General features: G+C 33.9%; 1 protein-coding gene and 1 pseudogene across 10 annotated transcripts in view; one reads left to right on the top strand and one right to left on the bottom strand.

Moving 5' to 3' along the window:
* RALGAPA1 (Ral GTPase activating protein catalytic subunit alpha 1) overlaps window positions 1-22,686 on the bottom strand; it is a 262,117-nt gene that overhangs the window by 186,429 nt on the left and 53,002 nt on the right. For all 10 annotated transcript variants that reach the window (XM_045848431.1, XM_045848430.1, XM_045848425.1 and 7 more), the window contains exons 7-10: window positions 21,742-21,857; window positions 19,025-19,163; window positions 17,836-18,044; window positions 15,321-15,560 (exon numbers count right to left, since the gene is read on the bottom strand). In XM_045848431.1, coding sequence (XP_045704387.1) covers window positions 15,321-15,560; window positions 17,836-18,044; window positions 19,025-19,163; window positions 21,742-21,857 — 704 coding nt within the window. The remainder of the gene's footprint in view (window positions 1-15,320; window positions 15,561-17,835; window positions 18,045-19,024; window positions 19,164-21,741; window positions 21,858-22,686) is intronic.
* Window positions 13,428-13,927, top strand: LOC123825103 (annotated as a pseudogene).

A 22,686-nucleotide genomic window follows, 5' to 3' on the forward strand; every position in this document is an offset into this window, starting at 1 on the left:
CAGGGAGAGAATCATGAACGCGGAGAGCTTTTTGATAGTTGCCAGATGGGAAAGGGATGTGGGAGAATGGGTGAAGAGGTGAGGGGATTAAGAAGTACAAATAGGTAGTTACAGACTAGCAATGGGGATGTAAAGTACAGTATAAGAAATGGAGTAGCCAAAGAACACATATACATGACCCATGGACATGAACCATGCTGGGGAAACTGCCTGAAGGAGTGGGGATTACTGCATGGAAGGGGGCAAAAGGAGAAATATCAGGATAACTGTACTAGTATGATCAATAAAATATAATTTAAAAAATAAAAATAAAAAATAAAAAGCTCACCAAAGCGAGGGAAAAACTCCTAACAAACAAAGGCCATCACACGATAGCTTCAAAGGTAAATTTTACCAAACATTTTGAGAGAAGCCAACACCCCTCCCTATCAAACTATTCCCAAAAATACAATAGTAAAGACTTCCAAGCTCATTTTACAGGGCCAGCATTATCCTAATTCCAAAACCGGATGAAGACACTACAAAAATGAAAGTTATAGGCCAGTAACCCTGATGAACATAAATGCTAAAATCCTCAACAAAATATTAACTAATTAGCAAACCAAATACAATAATACATTAAAAATGTCATACACCTTGATCACTTGGGATTTGTTCCAGGATGCAAAGGTTGGTACAAGATTAGCAAATCAATAAATGTGATACACTATGAAAACAAAATGAAGGCTTAAAACCACATGATCATATCAATAGATTCAGAAAACGGATTTAATAAAATCCAGCAGCCATTTATGATGAAAACTCTCAGCAATACTGGACTAGAGGAAACATACCTAAACATAATAAAGACCAAATATGACAAATCCACTGCTAGCATCATACTCAAAGGGCAAAAATTACAATTGTTCCCCTTAACATTGGGAACAAGACAGGGATATCTGCTTTCACCTTTCTTATTCAACATAGTACTGGAAGTCCCAGCCACAGCAATCAGACAGGAAGAAATAAAAGGCATCCAAATTGGAAAGAAGAAGTAAAACTGTCCTTATTTGCAGATGACATGACACGGTACATAGAGAACCCTAAAAATTCCACCAAGAAACTACTAGAACTGATAAAGGAATTCAGTCAAGTAACAGGATACAAAATTAATATCCAGACATCAGCTGCATATTTATATGCCAATAATGAAATAACAGAATTAAGAAAACAATTCTGTTCACAATTGATTCAAAAAGACTAAGATACTTAGATTAAACCTAACCAAGGACATAAAAGACTTGTACTTGAAAATTATAGGACACTGAAGAAAGAAATTGAAGTACAAATAAGTGGAAGCATATGCCATGATCATAGATTAGAAGAATTAACATTAAAATGTCAATAGTACCCAAAGTAATCTATAGAGTCAGCAGAATTCCTATTAATACCAATGATGTATTTCCCAGAACTAGAGTAAATTTTCAAAAAATTATATGGAGCCACCAAGGGCCCCGAACAGCAACAGTGATCTGAGAAAGAAGAATGAAGGTGGAGGAATCCCACTACATAATATCAAACTATATTATAAGGCCAGAGTAATCAAAACAGCATGGTACTGGCATAAAAACAGACACACAGATCAACAGAACAGAATAGAGAGTCCAGAAACAAACCCACACCTTTATAATCAATTAGCATTTGTCAGAGGAAGCAACCACATACAATAGGTTATAGTTTATTCAATGAATGGTGGTGGGAAAATTAGATATGCACAGAAAAATGAAACTAGACCACCTTCTTATACCACACACAATTAATTCAACATGGACTAAAGACTTAAACGTTAGACTTGAAACAATACAAAATCTAGAAAAAAATCTTGGCAGTAAAATATCAAACATTGCTCATAGCAATACTTTTTTCTGATGTTATCTCCTCAGCTAAGGCACACAACATAAAAAAATAAAAAAATGGGACTATGCCAAACTAAAAAGGTTTTGCACAGCAAAGGAAATTATCTACAAAATAAAAAGAAAACCCACTGAATGGGAGGACATATTAACCAATATATCTGAAGAGGGGTTAATAAAAGTGTATAAGGAACTTACAAAACTCAACACCAAAAAACCCCCAATTAAAACATGGACAAAGAATCTGAATAGATACTTCTCCAAAGAGGACATACAATTGATCAATGGACATATGAAAAGATGCCCAATGTCACCAATCATCAGAGGAATGCAAATTAAAACCACAATGAGATACCATATGACAGCTGTCAGAATGGCTGTCATCGATAAATCAACAAATAACAAGCACTGGTGAGAATGTGGAGAAAGGAGAACTCTTTTGCACTGTTGGTGTGAATGTGGACTGATGTAGCCATTGTGGAAAGAAGTCTGGAGATACCTCAAAAAATTTAAAATGGAACTGCCTTTTGCCCAGTGATTCCACTTCTGGGAATTTATCCAAAGAAACTGAAACACTAATTTTAAAGAACATAAGCACCCTTATATTCATTACAGCATTATTTACAATCACCAAGATTTGGAAGCAGCCCAAGTGTCTATCAGTAGGTGAGTGGATAAGACAATTATGGGACATTTACACAATGGAATACTACTCAGCTGTAAAAAAGAAGAAAGTTTTGCCCTTTGCAACAGTATGGATGGACCTAGAGAACATTATGCTAAGTGAAATATGCCAGTCAGAGAAAGACAGATGCCATATGATTTCACTAGTATGTTGAATATAATGAACAAACTGAACTAACAAGCAAAATACAGACTGACTCATAGATAGAGAGCAGGCTGACAGCCTCTGGTTGCGGGTGGTGGATGGATGCAGTAAAAAGGAAGGACTCATGGACATGGATGACAGTGTGGAGATTTCAGGGGGGATGTGGATCAGTGGAAGTGGAAAAGGGTATGGGGGGATAAATGGCAATGGAAAAAAATACAATAAACATAAATAACTGTGTTCCTACAAGCTCAATGTAAATATAACTTCTCATATAAATCACATGTGATAACTTACAATGATTTTTGACTGCTATTAAAATAAAATAAATGTTAATAATAAGATTTTAATTGAAAAATAAGTTAGCCCTGGCTGGTGTGGCTCAGTAGATTGAGTGCCAGCCTTTGAACTAAAGGGTCATCGGCTGATTCCCAGTCAGGGCACACACCTGCATTGCAGGTCAGATCCCCAGTAGAGGGCATGAGAGAGGCAATCACACATTTGATGTTCCCCTCCCTCTCTCCCTCCCTTCTCCTCTCTTTAAAAATGAATAAATAATCTTTTAAAAAAAAGAAAAATAAAAGTTAAATTTGACTCCAAGAAGTAATAAAAATTACATGTAACAAGGCAATGAAGCTTTTCTAAGTATATAAAAAGTTATAGCTTTCTTTTTTCAATATAGTTCTATAACAATAACGCAAAACACTTACAAAATTAAAAGAAATATTTCACAGTTACTCATTCCTTGGGGTACTTTCCCAGTTTACCTAACTTTTTAAAAAGTAAGTATGTCCTCATTACAAAATACTACATTTTCACAACAAAAATATTTTTTATACAATTCAGACATGCAAAAATAAAACAGTAAAAATGCTTTTAATCTTACCACCCAAAGTTCTTTCCTTATGCAGGTTTGTGTTTATGTAATATTTTTCACTATACTTTTTATTTACAAATAATTTTTAACAACTACCTATTAATTTCAACTTTAAAATAAATCACAAAACCTTTACCTAAAAGCTGCCACGTTCTACTCCAGAATTATCAGTAAGTGTGCTTAATAATAATCATGGGATTCAAATAATATTGTTTTATCTGAATAAAAGCAGCCCCCCAAAATCAGCTTTTCAAGTTGATGAAAAGTTACTGTGGAATATTGACAGAGTATTTAATGTTCAGTAATTATTTATTTATCAACTATTATTGATTCCCTAGGAAACTATATTACTTGTTACTTCCCTCCACCTGACACACCCATTCCCAAATTCTCACTCATATTCCAGCACTTAATGGCCCATGGCATGACTGATCATCACTGCCTTACAGTATTTATTTTACAATTGTGTCAACAGCTCAGCCTTCCTTAGAAAGCGTCAATGTAAATATTTTTTTAAAGATTTTATTTATTTATTTTTAGAGAGGGAAGGGAGGGAGGGAGAGAGGGAGAGAGAAACATCAATGTGTGGTTGCTGGGAGCCGTGGCCTGCAACCCAGGTATGTGGTCTGACTGGGAATCAAACCTGCGACACTTTGGTTCACAGCCCGCGCTCAATCCACTGACCTACACCAGCCAGGGCTATGTAAATATTTTTTAAAAACTCAAATAATCAGAGTTGTTCTATTCTATATTGAACAACTTTTTTTTAAGTTACCATCTTCCAGAATGCTGTATTTTCTGCTCAATTTTGCTGTGAACCTAAAACTGCTCTAAAAAATAAGATTATTAATTTTAAACATATTGAAAATACTGAGAAATTTAAAAATAACAGTAATCTCTAGAGCTATTTGTTACTGTAAAAACTGTCATACTATATCCCAAGTGGCTTGATGAATTTACAAAAGACCAGAGTGTATATAACCTTTGACCTTATAGGCCCCCAAATTTGATTTGCCAACACACTAAAGACAAATCTCGAGGAAAGACTGATACTAGCCATGGCTAAAAAACTCATGTATAAAAAATCAGAAAGCCAATTTATAAATTTACAGTAAGAAAAATTATCACAGAAACCAGAACATTCAAACCCACATACTGCCACCATATTTCTCTATGAAGAAGCATCACTTATAATCAGATATCAATTATTAATTGATAATAAGGGAACCTGTCACCACAGGTGCAACTATCTGAATCTGTAAGTCCAACAAATTTTCTTTCTATAGATCTACATAAAGGTCATTTCCAGTTTTACGGAAATAGAAAAAAATCAAATATTTAATGGTAGTAGCTTAAGATAACCTAGTAAAATTTTCTAATAATGGGATCTAATTTACTAGTAGTTAAAGCCCTCTTCTTCAGTGAATAAACACTAACAAAACATGTTGGTCTCTGATATTCTTTTTTTTTTATTGATTTTAGACAGAGAGAGAGAGACAGACAGACAGACAGACAGACAGTGAGAGAAACATGGATCTGCTGCTCTACTCACCTACACATTCCCTGGTTGATTCCTGCTTGATCCCTGACTAGGGATGAATCCTGCAACTCTGGTGCATTGGGATGTTGCTAAAACCAACTGAGCTACCTAGCCAAGGCTCTGATGTTCTTTTAATATGCTTCCATTATTACTGAACCCAGATCATGATAGACACATTCTTTATGAGTTAATCAAATACAGTGAGCATTTAGCAGATACGGGAATTTTTTGTCTCCTTTAAGCAGTGGTTCACATTTTGGCTTCAGAACCCCTAACACACTAAATGTTAACACAAATAACACATTGTTCAAAAAAAGAGTAGCATTACTTTTACATTTTTGCAAGTCACCTGGATTTTCATATCTGCTTGCTTCTGTAGTCAATTAGATACAATATCACACAACAAGTACCTTCTGAAAAACTTTACTGTACACTTATAAAAGAGTGAAAAATATATATAAATCTTAGTATTTTAATAAAAATAGTTCTGACCTCATGAACCTGAAAAGATCCTTAAGACTTAACATGGTGTAATCCACTACCTTAAAGTGGCTGTGGGGGCGGAAATTAAATTAAAGCATACTGGGTTTCCTTATAAAACAGGGGGTTAGTTTCTGGAGTGCATTATTCCTATTGTACTGGATATAGAAAATAACTTTATCATTTCAGATGAGTTTGGCATTTACACTTTATAGCTGTATCTTTGTTTTAAACAAATATCTAAGACACACCTCACAATCATTACACTGCCCCTAAACGAGCACTGGCTTATGTCACAAACTGTCTCAAGACTTGGCTCAAATGAAAGATACATATAGACTAAATATGAAGAAATGAAAAAAGAAATTCCATGCAAATAGAAATGAAAACTGGAGAACATCAAACATAATAGGCTTTAAAACAAAAATTTTTTAAAAGGACAAAGAAGGACATTACATAATTATAAAGGGATCGATCCAAAAAAGGATTAACAATTGTAAATATCTATGCACCCAACATGGGAGCACCTAAATATATAAAGTAGTTATTAATAGACATAAATAGTACAATAATTGTAGAAAACTTTAATACCCCTCTCACATCAATAGATTATTTGAACCAAAATCTAATAATAATGGTCTTAAATATCACATCAGACAAGATCAACTTAATAAACATACATAGAAAATTTCATCCAGGAAACACATTTTGTTTTATGTGTACATGGAACACACTTCAAGATGGATCCCATATTAAGCTGCAAAAAAAGCCTCAATAAATTCAAGAGGATTGAAATCATATTAAGGATCTTTTCAGACCACAATGGCACTGAAACTAGAATCAACTACAGAAAGAAAACTGGAAAAAAAAAAACCCCAAAACCAAAGGTGTGCTATATAAACATAAATATGCTACTAAACAACCAATGGATCAAAAAGGAAATCAAACAAGAAATACAAAATTACCTTGAAAACAAATGAAAATAAAAACATAACTTTTCAAAATTTATAGAATGCAGCAAAGACAGTTCTAAGACGGAAGTTCATAGCTGTACAGGCCTACCTCAAGAAATAAGAAAAATCCCAAATACACAACTCTATACCTAAAGGAACTAGAAAAATAACAAAATTCAAAGTAAACAGAAGAAAACAGTTAAGATCAGAGTAGAAACAAACAAAATAGAAACGTTTAAAAAAACAGGAAGTATCAATAAAACTAAGAGCTGGTTCTTTGAAACATAAATATAATAAACAACTGTTTAGCCAAACTCATCAAGAAAAAAGCCCAAATAAAATCACAACTGAAAGAGAAGTTACAACTGACACCACAGAAATACCAAGAATCATTAAAGAGTATTATGAACAAATATATGCCACATATGCAACAGTCTAAAATAGCCAGATACATTTCTACAAGTATATAACCTTCTAAGGCTAAATCAGGAAGTGGAAAATCTAGACAAACCAATTACTAGACAATGGAATTAAAGCAGTAATCCAAAAACTTCCAACAAATAAAAGTGCAGGACTCAATGGCTTTACAGGTAAATTCTATCAAAAACTCAAAGAAAAGTTAAACCTTGCCTTTTAGACTGTTTCAAAATACTGAAAAGGAAAGAAAGCATCCAAAGCATTTTATGAAGCTAGCAATATCAAAACCAAATAAAAACACTACCAAAAAAATTATAGGCCAATATCCTTGAAGAACATAGATGCAAAAAATATCAACAAAATAATGGCAATCCAGATTTACCAATACATTAAAAGAATTATATACTATTAAACAAATGGAATTTATCTCAGGAATGCAAGGATGGTTCAACATCTGTAAATCAATTAATGCAATATACTGCATCAACAAAATAAAGGATGAAAAATATAAAATCATCTCATACATGCAGAAAAAACATCTCACAAAATTAAACAGCTTTTTATAAATAAAAACTCTTAACAAAGTGGGTACTGAAAGAACATATCTAAACATAATAAAGGCCATACATAACAAACCCACATAGGTATCATATTCAATGGTGAAAAACTGAAAGCCTTTCCTCTAAGATTAGGAACAATACAAGGATGCCCACCATCACCATTTTTATTCAACATAGTACTGGAAGTCCTAGCCACAGCCATCAGACAAGACAAAGAAATGAAAGCTACTGAAATTGGAAGGAAGAAGTAAAACTCTCATTATTTGCAGATGACTTGATATATATAAAAATCCCTAAAGACTCCACCAAAAAGCTGGTAAAACTAATAAATGACCTCAGTAAAGATTTAAGATACAGAATCAATATACAGAAATCTGTTTTTTCTTTATACCAATAACAAATAATCAGAAGAAATTAATAAAATGATTCTACTCACATTGCATAAGAAAGTATAAAATACCCAGAAAAAATTTAACCAAAGAGGTAAAAGACCTAGGCTCTGAAAACTATAAAACACTTAAAAAAAACTGAACAAGTTACAAATAAATTGGAGGGATATATCTTGCTCCTGAACTGGAAGGATTAACATTGATAAAATGTCTTTATCACCTAAAGTAACTTATAGATTCAATGTAATCCCAATTAAAATACCATTGGTATTCTTCTAAGAATTAGAACTAATCCTAAAAATTATATAAAGCCACAAAAGTCCCCAAATAGCCAAAGAAATCTTGAGAAAGAACAGAGTGGGAGGAGATATCATACTCCGTGATATCAAACTACACTACAAAGCTATAATAATCAAAACAAAATAATACTGGCATAAATACAGATATATAGATCAATGAAAAATAAGAGAGAGCCCAGAAATAAATCCTTGATTATATGGCAAATTAATCTACAATAAAAGAGGCAAGAATATAAAATAAAGATAGTCTCCTTAAACAAGTAGTGTTGGCTAGAAAGATTTATGTAAAAAAAAAATTGAAATTGAACCACTTTCTTCCACCATATACCAAAATGAACTCAAAATTAATTAAAGACTTTAATTCTCATTTGAGAAATGTTAGGCCTGAAACCCTGGAAGAAAAAACAGGCAGTAAAATTTCTGACATTGCTCTTAGTGATATTTTTTTGGGGGGACATGTCTCCTCAGGCAAAGGCAACAAAAGAAAAAAGAGGACTACATGAAACTACAATGGCCAACAAAGTGAAAAAACAGCATGCTGAATGGGAGATGATATCTACAAATGATACATCTGTTAAAGAGTTAATATCCAAATTATATAGAGAGCTCATACAACTTGATACCAAAAAAACAAATAATCAAATTAAAAACCGAGCAAAGAATTTGAAGACATTTCTTCCAAGAGAACATGTACATGGCCAGGAAACAAGGAAAGGTGTTCCACATCACTAATTATCAAGAAAATGCAAATTAAAATACCACAATGAGATACCACCTCACACCTGTCAGAATGGCTGCCATCAATAAATCAACAAACAAATACTGGAAAGTATGTAGTGAAAAGGAAACCCTCATACACTGTTGTTGGGACTGTAAACCAGTGCAGCCACTATGGAAAACAGTATGGAGATTCCTTAAAAATTTAGAAATAGAGCTACCACATGATTCAACAATTCCAGTTTTGATATTTATCTGAAAACAGAAACATGAATTCAAAAAGATATATGCACCCCTATGTTGACTGTAGCATTACTGGCAATAGCCAAGATTTGGAAGCAACCTAGATGTCTATCAATAGATGAGTAAGTAGAGAAGACACACAGACATACACACTCTGGAATATCATTCAAGAAAAAGAAGAATGAAACCTTGCCATTTGTGACAATATAGGTATTACGCTAAGTGTAGTAAGTTAGACAGAAAAAGACAAGCACCATATGGTCTCACCTATATGTGGAATCTGAAAAAAAAAAAAATGAATAAACAAAACAGAAACTGACCAAAGATAGAGGGAACAAGCTAACGGGTGCTAAGGGGGATATGATGGGGAATGGTAATAAAAATAAAATAAAAAGTAAAGACATTTTTATTAAACCCATTTAGCAACAGAAACACTAATGCTCTAGCTGGGATTGTTAAAGGCAAAATCATTGTATGTCTACATACCTGATAATTACAATAATATATATTTTGTCTATACTATACTGTAAACAATGAGCCTTTGAAAGAAAGAAAGAAACTATTTCACAGATTCCCAATCTTGTAAATTTTTTTAAGGTTTGTGTTTATTTTATTTATTTAGCATTTTTTAAATTGCTGTTCAAGTGCAATTTTCTGCCTTTACCCCCCACTCCAGCCCTCCCCACCTCCCTTCCCTGTTTCCAACTCACCCCCTTGTTATTGTCCATATGTCCTTTACAATTGTTCCTGTAAACCCTTCACCCTTTCCCCCCATTATCCCCTCCCCTCTGGTCACTGTCAGCCTGTACTCAATTTCCATGTCTTTGGCTATACTTTGCTCGCTTGTTCATTTTGTTGATTAGGTTCCTATTAATGGTGAGATCATATGGTCTTTGTCTTTCAGCGCCTGGCTTATCTCACTTAGCATAATGCTCTCCAGGTTCCATCCATGCTGTAGCAAAGGGTAGGAATTCCTTTTTTATTTCTGCTGCGCAGAATTCCATTGTGTAAATGTTCTATAGTTTTTTGATCCGTTCATTTACTGATGGCACTTCCAGCACTTGGCTATTGTAAATTGTGCTGCTATGAACATTGGGGTGTACAGGTTCTTTTTGATTGGTGTGTCAGGGTTCTTAGGATATAATCCTAGCAGTGGAATTGCTGGGTAAAAAGGAAGTTCCACTTTTAGTTTTCTGACCAATCTTGCAAATTTATCATCAGTATTAGTTAAGTTAAAATAGCTGTCCTACTACAATCTACTCTTAAAAACTAATTCCCTTTCAAAAATTAATCAGTTCAATGGAGTCACCATCTTAAACTTTTACTCTAAAAATCACTTTAAAAAAATAATTGTCAGGCCCTGGCCAGGTTGCTCAGTTGGTTAAAGCATCATCCTAATGCGCCAAGATTGTGGGATCTATCCCCAGTCAGGGCACATACAAGAATCAAGCAATGAATGCATAAATTAGTGGAAAAACAAACTGATGTTTCTCTCACTCTCTCAAAATCATTAAATACATTTTAAAAAATAAAATAATTTTTAGAATAAAAATAACATATCAGAGGACTTAGTTCCCAGCAGTATCATAAAAAAAAATCCTGAAATCTCCAAGCACAAAACACCCAAAATTGGTCACATACAAAATATACCTTTACATAGACATGGACAGCAGTGCGGTGATTAGCAGAGGGAAATAGGGTGGGGGAGGTAGAAGAAGGTAAAAGGAAAAACTGGTGACGGAAGGAAACTTGACTTGGGTGGGGTCGGGGACATACAATACAACATACAAATGATGTACTATAAAATTGCACACATGAAACCTATATAATTTTATTAACCAATGTCATCCCAATAAGTTCAATAAATATAAAATTATTTTTAAATATAATATACCTTTAAATAAACAACTCAAGTTTCTAAGGATATTCTGAATCTAGAACAAAATGAGAGTATTAATCCAGATAGACAAGTGAGCAATAAAACTTCTGACTGTTGCCTTGAACAGACAGTCTAGAGAGTTTTAGGTTAAATAGCCAACTGGACAAAGGAGAGAGAGAGAGAGACAGAGATAGAGATAAAGAGTCCTACACATAAGGCTGACCCAAAGAGGGCTACCACCTCAATGCAAAGACAAGCTAGGAGGGGAAGAAAAACAATAACTGAACTCCACAAAAGAGTCAATAAGAAAACCTGTCTATTAACTTAGGGTAGGAGAATATAAGGGCACAACAGTCTTCTTTGAAAATTCACATTCCCAGGCTGAACACATAACTTTGATTGCTGCAAAGTGAGAAAAATCATAAGCTGAGAATTACAACTTACAGTAAACGTAGGCTGATAGGACCCCCAAATACCCTAGAGAAGTGCAAATCCTACAACCTAGGTTCCATCGTAATTCTCACAAAATTTCAAAAAAATGCAAGCTCAAAACAAACTAACAAGGGTGAACAGACACAACAACAGGCCAAAACTGCAAAGACTTAAGTTACTAGAATTACTGGAATGAGGAATATAAAATAAGCATTTTGATATGTGTTAATTAAGTAGAACATGAAAATATAAAATATCAGCCTCTACAAAAAGTGAGTAGGCAGATATAAATGAAACTTTTAGAAATTAAAATATAAGAGAATGATTAAAACTTCAATGAGGGGAATTCTGTTTCCAAGAGTATGGTGGCCTAGGTAACCCAACCAACCTTCTGATTGAAAAGACAAAAATGATAGATTTCTTTAAAAGAAATCTTAATCTTCCTAAATGCACCATGAGCCAAAAAATAGAAAGAAATATTCAAAAATAAAAACATACATGGAATCCAAACGCAGAAAGTTTCTAGGGGGAGCAATAAAGCTGACTTTCACTTTGAGTAGCACCAATTAGCTTGGTTTCCATGGAGTTATTGGGGCAAAGTAAGGAGAACAACAGGAAACTCATAAATAAAGTTGGGATTCCAAAGGAGTAGCTATCATCAGGAGGCTGAATTAGAAATAAACCCACCCATAGCTAGATCAGAGTAGATAACAACAGAATTCTCCCCAGAAACATTGTAACCAAAAGCTAGCCTACTACTGTGTTCATATTATCTAGCTGGCTTGAACCTCATATCAAGAATTCAGTTTAATGCGAGATTGGTAGTGTCTCTTGGCATCTAGAAGAAGCAACTCAACTACTCTCTGAAGGAATCAATCTTTAACGAACCAAATCAAGAAATAAAGTCATGACGAAGTAAAAGCTCAGAATCAAATTTCTGAACTTCTAAAATTCACAAAATATGAGAAGAAATTCAAGAGAATACAGCACCATGAGGAAGAGTATATAGAAACAAAATACGGCAGAATTCGACCTATAAAGGTCAATCAATCAATATAAAATAACTATGTTTAGTGGTAATACGTAACTACAGAATAGAGACAATGGAATTGACCAAGCAGAATGGCCAACTTCCAGACACAGTTGTAATTAAGGAATTATCCAGATTGCAGCAGAGAGAGAAAAAGAGTTGGAAAATATGAATGAGAGGTTAATAGGCATGTATAAAGTGAAACTAGCTTTCCTTTCTTGCTCCCCAGCCATCCTGGCAGCAGCTCTTGGCTGTGGGCCATCTTGCACCTAAAGCAGGAAGCTGGTGGCCGCAAAGAGGACACAATGTCACTAGAGTCATTCAACTCTAGGTTCCAACTTGTTATGAAAAGTGGGAAGTATGTGCTGGGGCATACGCAGACTGTGAAGATGACCAGATAGGGCAAAGTGAAATCGGTCATCCTTGCCAACAACTGTCTAGCCTTGAGAAAATCTGAAATAAAGTTTTATGCCATTTTGGCCAAGACTGGTGTCCATCACTACAGAATAAGCGTGCTAACTATGACTGATCCAGATGATTCTGATATCATTAGAAGCATGCCAGAATATCATTTTCACCAGAATGGACTGGTGAAAAGTAAATGATGCAAATTTTTTAATAAAACTGGCCAGAGCTTGGTTTAAAAAAAAAAGGAGGGGGGATCTCATATATATCTTGTTAAATCCTAGAAAAGGCAAGAAAAATAGTGAGACAAAGGCAATTATTTTAAGAGATATTTAAGTAAATAATAAATATTGTTAGATACTAAATAAAACATTTAGGAGATAATGGCAGGGTGGTGGTCTTGTTCTCTGCCTTTCTCTCATGTCTGCTGACCTTGCCCCACTCTTGTCAGTCTCTGGCTTGATGTCTCCTTGAGACAAAGCACCATGCCTTCAATTAAGTTGCAGAGTTGTGATGGAGAGGTATTTGAAGTTGTTGTTGAAACTGCCAAACAAATATGAGCCTCTCCAGACCATGTCTGAAGACTTGGGAATGGATGATGAATCAGGTGATGATAACCCAATTCCTCTAAAAATGTTAATGTAGCAATATTTTTAAAAGATCATTCTTGGTGCACCCACCACAAGGATGACCCTCCTCCTCCCGAGGATGGTAAGAACAAAGAAAAGCGAACAGATGATATCCCTGTATGGGACCGAGAATTTATGAAAGTTGACCAAAGGGACACTTTTTGAAATTATTCTGGCTGCAAACTATTTAGACATCAAAGGTTTGCTTGATGTTACATGCAAGACAGTTGCCAGTGTGATCAACAGGAAAACTCCTTAAGAGATTAGCAAAACCTTCGATATCAAAAATGACTGAAGAAGAGGAAGCCCTGGAACTCAAAAAGAAACAGTGGTGTGAAGTGAAATGCTGCACCTGACACTGTAAGGACTGTTTCAAATACTAGTTGCACTGCTCTGTTTATAACTGTTAACATGAGACAAACAGTAAACAATGCAGCAGCAAACCAACTGTATTTGCAGACTACTATTCTCATTGATTTGTAGTTTGGATACAGATTCCAAACCTATGATCAAAAGTTTCTTTTTCCTTTGTTCTGCATAAAACTGAACTGTGAGTTCTCTATAGAAAGTAGCATTTTGGGCTTTCCCTCTTTTTGTAAAGCAATTTCAATTTGCCAAATCTAAAAACAAATATAATGAACAAATTCCTGGAAAAATAAACTTATTCAAACTGACTTAAGAGCTAGAAAACGTGAACAGTTCCATTAACTTTAAATTTTCCCACAAACAAAATATTCCAACATCATTTGTCAAGTATCTTCCCTTTCCCATTTATCATATATCCAGTCAACACAAACCCTGAACTTGGCAACTCGAAACTGCCAAAACTGGACAAAGTGTTACCAGTTTGTTTCTTAGCTTAATGCTGTCTCATGCTTTGGTTTTACATGCTAATCAATGTTTAGAATTGCCTTGCCAGGAGCTCCCTGGCATGTGAAAGCAATATGGCACAGAATAAAGAGCACTGACATGTGAACCAAGATCTGGAAATTTTAGTCCAGAATATACTACTTATTTGCTGTGAGATTTGAATAATCCCCTTCAGCTACAAAACTCAATCATGTTTATCTACAAAAGTTAAATAATTTTGCTAGTAAAAGCAAATGATCAGTTTTCATAGGGTTTATTGCCCACAAAATTTCTATGTAATTGAGAATGTGCACTTAGGAATTTCTAGCTATCATTATGTGAAATAGCTTTCATTCTTTTCATTTCTCTCTCCTTCTTCATTTTATTCCCCAAATACCTACCTTAAACAACTTTAACTTCAGAATGCATTTGAGGACAAAATTAAGCTTCTGAAAGGAGGATAAAGGCAATTAAAACATCACTTATACTGAAAAACCACTTTTATTGATTGAAGAGTGAAGGATGAAGTAATTGTATTATACTTAATCAAATGATAGAAAAGTTTCAAACCACAAAGAGAGTAGCTAAGAAAATTATTCCGATAAGTATAAGAGGTAGTTACTAAAATAAAACCACCATAAACTAAAAAATAAAAATAGAAAATACTAACGGATTACACGTAGTAAATTTTTAAAACTAAACATGAACTTTAAAAAATACTTTCAAGAAGAATAAATTTGAAATAGCTATAAGTCAGCACAGGAGCGGGTAGAAGTAGGTTCACAGTTGTTTGTATGAAAAAAGACATAAACAGTAAACCTATTTTTACCCATCCCTGAATATTCAATATTAAAGACAAAAACCTCTATTACAAATTAAAAATACTGAGAGGTATTTTACCTGACGAAATATCTCTGTGACAAAGTTTACATTACTTCTTTTGGAAGAAAAAACTCTGCGAACTATTTCAATGTCTGTCAGATGCTCTTCATCAATACTACAGAGACTAGATGAGCTAGGTTCTCGCTCTGTCAGAGTGCTTGTATTAGAATGAGACTGTTCTGGTTCTGTAGTTCTATCTGTTTTATCCGCATTATCATTTTTGTTTTCTTCTCTGGATACCAAACTAGCTGCTGCTCTCTAAAATAAAAATAAAAACAAAATGGGGAGAATATCATAATTGTTATCTAGGTATTTTGTCTTCTAATAACAAATACTAGCAGAATCCAAAGAATTCACTCTAAATAATTAAATGGCAATGCAAATAACTCAACATCTAAGTGATACAGTGATACTCATTAGTCATCTACCCATCCATAATTAGATTTGCTTTTCAGCATGTTTGCGGTATAAGGAGGTTACTAATTAAAGCTGGGTAAAAAATAATGCAGATGGAGTTAACTCAGAACTTCAATAATAAACAGACATCTTAATATTGAACTGTTTGTTCAATAAAGACTTAAAGTTTAAAATCATCTTTATTTTACTTTAGACAAAAATTACACAAGTAAAAACTTCTCAAAAAAACAACATCAAAGAAATGGAAGGATATTTATGACAGAAGTAGAAATGAAGCCAAAACAATTTTTAGAGATCTCTATACTCTAGTAACTTAGTAGAATTTTCACCATGACTAAAAATGTAAAGTAAAAGTCCTAAGGTGATGATAAAGAAATTACTACCATGGTATGAGAAAAGTAAGTATGGTAAATTCAGTAAGTATGGTAAATTACTTTCTGGTAAGTTACTCAATTTTTTATCTCAGTTTTGTTGTCTAAATAAAATAAGAAGGTTTAGTTAAATGATCTCAAATATGCCTTCCCAATAAAAAATCTCTATGATTTTAGTCCATTAAGTTCTGAGACGACAGTTTCTACATTTAATAATTCTTTGCAGAGCAAAGAATTATTAACAAAAGTTTTGAGGAAAAAACACCACATAGCTACATATAAATAGGAGGCTAAGAAGAATATAAGTCAGATTTTCTAAATGCTAATGAACTAATTAACACACATTATAATTTTACATAATTTTTTAAAGATTTAAGAAGTTGCCCTGGCTGGTGTGGCTCAGAGGATTGAGTGCTGGTCTATGAACCAAAGGGTGGCCAGTTCCATTCCCAGTCAGGGCACATGCCTGGGTTGCAGGCCAGGTGTCCAGTAGGGGGAGTGTTAGAGGCAACCACACAATGATGTGTCTCCCCCTCTCAAAAAAAAAAAATCTTTAAAAAAAATTTTAAAAAGATTTAATAAGTCATAAAAATATATATATGATGCAAGATTTTTAAAATTACATGATAAAATCTGAAAAAAGGAAAATAAGATAGTAAAAAAATACTATAATATGTAAAAGTTCAGGAAAAAATGCATATTGAGGAAAAAATTTAAAGTGAAAAAAATTTACTTAAAAATAATAGATTTTAAAATATTAGTCCCTCCATTGTATAGCTGTATAATTTTATACAACATTTCTGGACTGTGTCCTTGTTGGAAAAAAGGGAATAAGTTGGTGACAAGACTTTAAATCAGCAATCTATTACTGCCTAAAAATCTAAAAAGAACTATGAAGGTCCTACAACCATTTGATTGCAAACTGTTTCCAACTGCAAAAATTTACTTGTAAAACCCAGAATATTTTTGTTCATACAACTCAGGATATTTTTAGTACTATAAAATTAACAAACTATAAAAATTGAGAATCAGGTATGACTGAAATTATTTTCTATACCTTCTAAGTTTTATTTTTTTCTTAAGAAAGCTGTTGGTCCTATTATCGGGGAGACCTGAGTAGGGGACTCCCTCTGCTCAGTTTTTGTCTCCTCACAAGAAAAGAACAGGAGAGAGACAACACATATATAGGAAATGAGATACCAAGTTTATTGATGAAGTACACTTGAGCACGAAGCTACAAGTGGGCATCCAGCTAGTCTGAGTGCACGGACTATTGGGATTTTAGGGGTTTTATGCTTATAGCCAGCTTCTAGGTTCCCCCTCCTAGAAGATGGTTCCCTAGAGGGAAACTTCTCCTCTCCTTTGCAGACCTTGGGATGAAAACACAGTTTCAAAGGCTTTCTTTCCCATGTAGTGGAAACTATACACAGAGAATTTCAAGCTCCCTTCCTCCTGAGCCATCATGGTTTTTCTTGTGACTTTCAAAATACTTGGCAATCTTACCGGACCAGGTTCAGGACTACTGAGTTAATTGGTAGGACGTGTCATCCTCTCCTTCCCTGCGTTGGTTTACTATCTATCCTGCCTAACAGTTCTCTAGTTATTGTTAAAATCTGGATTTACAAAATATTTTTATACAAAGCAAATATTACTATTATTTGATTTAAATGTACTCTAACCTAAGGCAAATAAGTTGACAAATCTCTTAAACCATCTCTAACTTCAGCAAGTTATGTGTATATTACCTGAATATTCTTTGGCAAGACTTCACCTTCCATCCCAGGAATATGAGGTCCTGTATGTGGCTTTGGCTCAAGCCAGAAAGAAACTAGCCAACGAATGACAATAACACGAGCCTTAATGAAAGGCTCCTTTGTACAATATATTGCTTCATTGGTTTCAGCATCCTTCTTTATCATAACATAATGTGGCTTTGGTCTCATCTGTGGGATATCTATGCAAAATAAAAGGAAAAGTATGTAAGAAAGGACCTGTACTTAGAAAAATCTACATTTTAAACATTTTTTAAAAACTGCAATGATACCCTGGTTTTAGAAGTAGATTTAGTACAAAAATGACATTTTAAAATAATGTGCTAAATATTAGCATAGAATCTAGAAGAGTTAAACATATAGAAACAGATCTTTTTGAAAAAATTTTTAATAGGCTCAATGAATCCTGTCTGAGTAAAAGAGAAGCTTCTGAAATTTAAAATTTATATTTAAAATTAATGAGAGCTCACTTCAAATAACCTAAGGTTGAGACACACATTTTGAAGTTATACAAAACATGAGACTTTTTCCTTGATTTTTAAAGCAAATAATGTTCCCAGTGGTAAAGGCTTGCTACTTTGACTAATCTAAGTCATTTCTACTAGCCCTAATAGTTTTGCCTATGACTGTTAGTTGCCTAAACTTGGCAGAGCTTAAAATAGAAACATCTTTTGGTGAAAAAGGACATTTGCACATACAGACTACCAATGCCTTCTGTATATAGCAGTGGTCTGCTTCTAACCCAGGATTTGTCTGTGAGGCTCTAGGCTCAAGGTTACAACAAACTTCTTGGCACTGCCACTAAATACTGGACAAGGGATGACCAAAATATTAATAATGTAATTATTCACATGGAATTAGATTAAGACATACTAAATTGAACTCCTGGGGGAACCTTAAAAAGGAAATTTATAATACAGTGAGACCTGTCTCATTCAATAGGTGAGATCCAGAGAGTAAGCTTTTAAAAAAATCTCTTCACTCTCAATGAAAATTTCCTATTAATAAAAATTCCACTTTCAGTATTATCAACATCTCTAATCAATTAATACAAATATTAAATGTTATCAGTTTTCTGCAGGTAACAAGTATCGTCTTTACACTGAGGTATGTTTTATTCTTATGTTTGATTTTTTTTAGAAAATTTCCAAAGATTACCTACCAAGTACAGGATGATATAAACTGTTCTCCTTGCACATGTTTGGAAAAATATAAGGCAAGTAGTACTTCTTAAAATGTGAAAACAAAAATGAAAATCCCTTTTCTTGGTTTTCTTTGTTCTTCCATTCTAAACTTTTTACCTAAAATACACAATATAATTAGAATCATTCCAGAAGGAAGAAACAATTATTAGTTATAGTAAATAAGTTTAAAAAAGGTTACTTGAGCCATATACGGAACTGTTACACTGTGAAGATATATAGCAATATGTAAGTATGTACATATATTTAAAGAACAAATCTTAAAAACCAGTCTAATGACACACAGATACATTACATAGGTTATATTCCAAAAATCTTAGAAGTTAAAATGTGCTCTGGAAAACTGTCAAAGTTGATTCAAAACTCAGTTCTACTAATAACAAAGATACTAATCTTTGTTAGTTTCCCTTTGCATCTTCTAAAATAATTCAGCCTAAAAGTTGCACAAAATATGTGAGGGGGCAGGGGAAGTGAAAGCAATAGCAGTCTAGTGCAGGTAATCACAGCCTAACCACAAGAAGTAGGGCATCCATAACGTGGGTATAGGCAGTAGTAGCCTGGAGTGGACTCAAGAGTCAGAGAGGTGAGGGCAGTGTCCATAAGGTGGGAGTGTGGGGGTGACAGGAGGAGGAAACAAAGCAGTAAAATATGGGGTGTGAGAATTCCAGTAGGGCGAGGAAGTTATCTAAGTATGAGGATGGTAAAGGAAAAAAGTGGGTGCCAATGAAATACCAATATATACTCACTTTAGAATGGCTAAAATTACAGGCTAACCTTTCCAACTGCTGGTGAGAATGTGAATCAACTTTCAGTCTCATACACTGCTGGTAAAATGTAAAAGGGTACAAACATTTGGAAAGCAGTGTGATAGTGTCTTAAAAAGTCAATACCCACCTACCCTTCAACTCAGCCATTCCACTACTGGGTATTTACGCCAGGAAAACTTTGTGTCCACACAAAGACTTATTTATCAATATTCATAGCAGTTTTATTTGTAATAGCCAAAAATGAGAAACAACTCATATTACCATTAACAGATGATTGGATAACAAATTGTGGTATATCACTAAAATGGGAAGGTACTCAGCAATAAAAAGGATCAAACTATTAATACGTAGAACAATATGAACGATTTTCAAAATAATTATGCTGAAAAAAAGAGACCAAAACAAACAAAAAACTCATGTACCATATAATTTTATTTATATGAAAAATGCAAATTAGAGAGACAAAAATCAGATCAATGATTGCCTGGGGATGGGGTGGTGGAAAAGAATGGATTACAAAGGGATCCAAGAACTTTTACTGGTGATAGAGACGCCCATTATCTTGATTGTGGTGATAGTTTCATGGGTGTAATCATATTGTTTATTTCAAACACTGTAGTTTATTGTACCTTAACTATATCTCAATAAGCCAGTAAAGCAATTTTTAAAATTTACATGAAGTACAAAAGTGTTTTTTTAAAAAAAACTGGCAATAATGATAGCAAAAGCTACGCACTATAGAACATTCACTGTGTGTCATGCACTTTTTTATTCTAAGTACTTTGCACTAATTTTTTAAACATCAAACACCAAAATGGGATAGATATTATTTTTACCTCTATATTAAGTACAAAGAAGTAATCTACCAAAGGTCACAATACACAAGATCCAAACCCTGGCAAACTCATTCAAGGTCCAAATTAACCATAACGTTTGTTTCTGAGTGACGGAGAATTTTTATGTTTGGAAAAGTTATAAGAAATGTTATGTGCTAAGAGTGTTTTCATCAGTCAGGACAAATTCCCTTCATGTCTTAGAGATGAATAGATTACTTTACAAAACACATGCACTTGGAAATTTAAAAAGTACAAACAGACAAATAAGTTTAAAGTGTTGCCCTGGCTGGTGTGGCTCACTGGATTGAGCACCAGCCTGCAAACCAAGGGGTCCCTGGTTCGATTCCTGGTCAGGGCACATGCCAGTGTTGTGGGGCCAGATCCCCAGTGAGGGGCATGCAAGAGGAAACCACACAGTGATGTTTTTCTCCTTCTCTTTCTCCCTCCGTCCCCTTCTCTCTAAACATAAATAAATAAAATCTTTAAATTTTTTTTGCATTTTTTAAAAGATTTTATTTATTTATTTTTAGAGAGGGAAGGGAGGGAGAGAGAGAGAGAGAGAAACATCAATGTGTGGTTGCTGGGGGTCATGGCCTGCAACCCAGGCATGTGCCCTGACTGGGAATCGAACCTGCGACACTTTGGTTCGCAGCCCGTGCTCAATCCACTGAGCTACACCAGCCAGGGCAAAATCTTCAGCCACCTCTCTAGCTGCTGCCACTTGGCAGATTGATCCCTAAATCAAAGTTACTAGATATTCATTTACAGTACCACAGCTGCTAATTATAAATGAAAGAATTAGAAAGTACTAGACACAAATGACTCATATAAGGAGATATGTATGAGTCTACTTTAGAATTTTCTCCTCCCAGCTTCCTTTCTAAAAGGTTCATAATGTCTCCAATAATTTTTATTTCAGAAAGGACATACTAACATATTTTTGAAAGTAAAAATTTGCCACTCTTCCATTAGGATAACAAGCAAATATCCACTATGAAAGAATAATGGTAAAAGAGGGGGGAATTACTCACAGAACAAAGTAAAGGAGGTGGTATCAAAGAAGATAACATGTACCTGAATTACTATATATTTTAAAAGTGCTTCAAGAAAATAGCTTGTGAGATCTTCTTGTCCTTTATCTCCTGATTGCGGGGGGACGAGAGGAGTGATTTCCTCTATAGTGACTTGAGCTATCCAAAGACAAAAGAAAAGTTTAGTACAATTACAAAACAAATTTAACAATGCAATATTATGACCCAAATAAAATTTAACTGCAAAATATGTATGTTTACTATACTTCTTGAAAGTATTCTAATGACTGAACCTTGAAATAAAGCTGAGCTCATCCTGATAGTCCATCACAACAATCATAAACTTTAACACTCAGCTGTTTCATGAACCCTTAATTGAGGGAATATGACACAGGACTGTGTAGACAGCTATGTAGGAATTAAGAATAAATAAAATCTCACTTGGGAAAGAACTCATGATATTTTAAAATTCACATGAAGAGTGTCTATTACATAAATTCTGTAATATATTCAAATATTTGAATAAGAATGTTTATTCATCTATAAAAAAAAAATCTGATTAGAGTAGGTAACAACCGTGCTTACTTTAAGCTAGTCACTTTATTCAAAGGATGAAATACTATTTCCCTCTCAAAAAGAAAGTTAACATCTTAGTTCCTGGATTATAAAAGTGCACTTATAAAATAAGAAACTTTTATATATTTTTACTTCTCAGATATTAAAAAATATTAAAACAAATGCAAATTTAAAAAATCAACCCACAACTAGGTGAATTCTCTTAAATATTTCTTAAGCAGCACAATCAGTACCTGGTTTGGCATAGGCAGGTCTCTAAATTTATTTCTCAGTAAGTATCAGCCAAGTAATTAAGCTTACAGAAATGGACAGAAATTGTTTTTTATAATCCTCTTTGCACAAAGTAAAAGGCACTTGTGCTTTAATGCATATCCAAATTAACTCAAGGATACAAGATGATACATGAGATTTA

This window comes from Phyllostomus hastatus, unplaced genomic scaffold, assembly GCF_019186645.2.
Source record: "Phyllostomus hastatus isolate PE091 unplaced genomic scaffold, TTU_PhHast_1.1 phas_contig_62, whole genome shotgun sequence".
Lineage (NCBI taxonomy): Eukaryota > Metazoa > Chordata > Mammalia > Chiroptera > Phyllostomidae > Phyllostomus > Phyllostomus hastatus.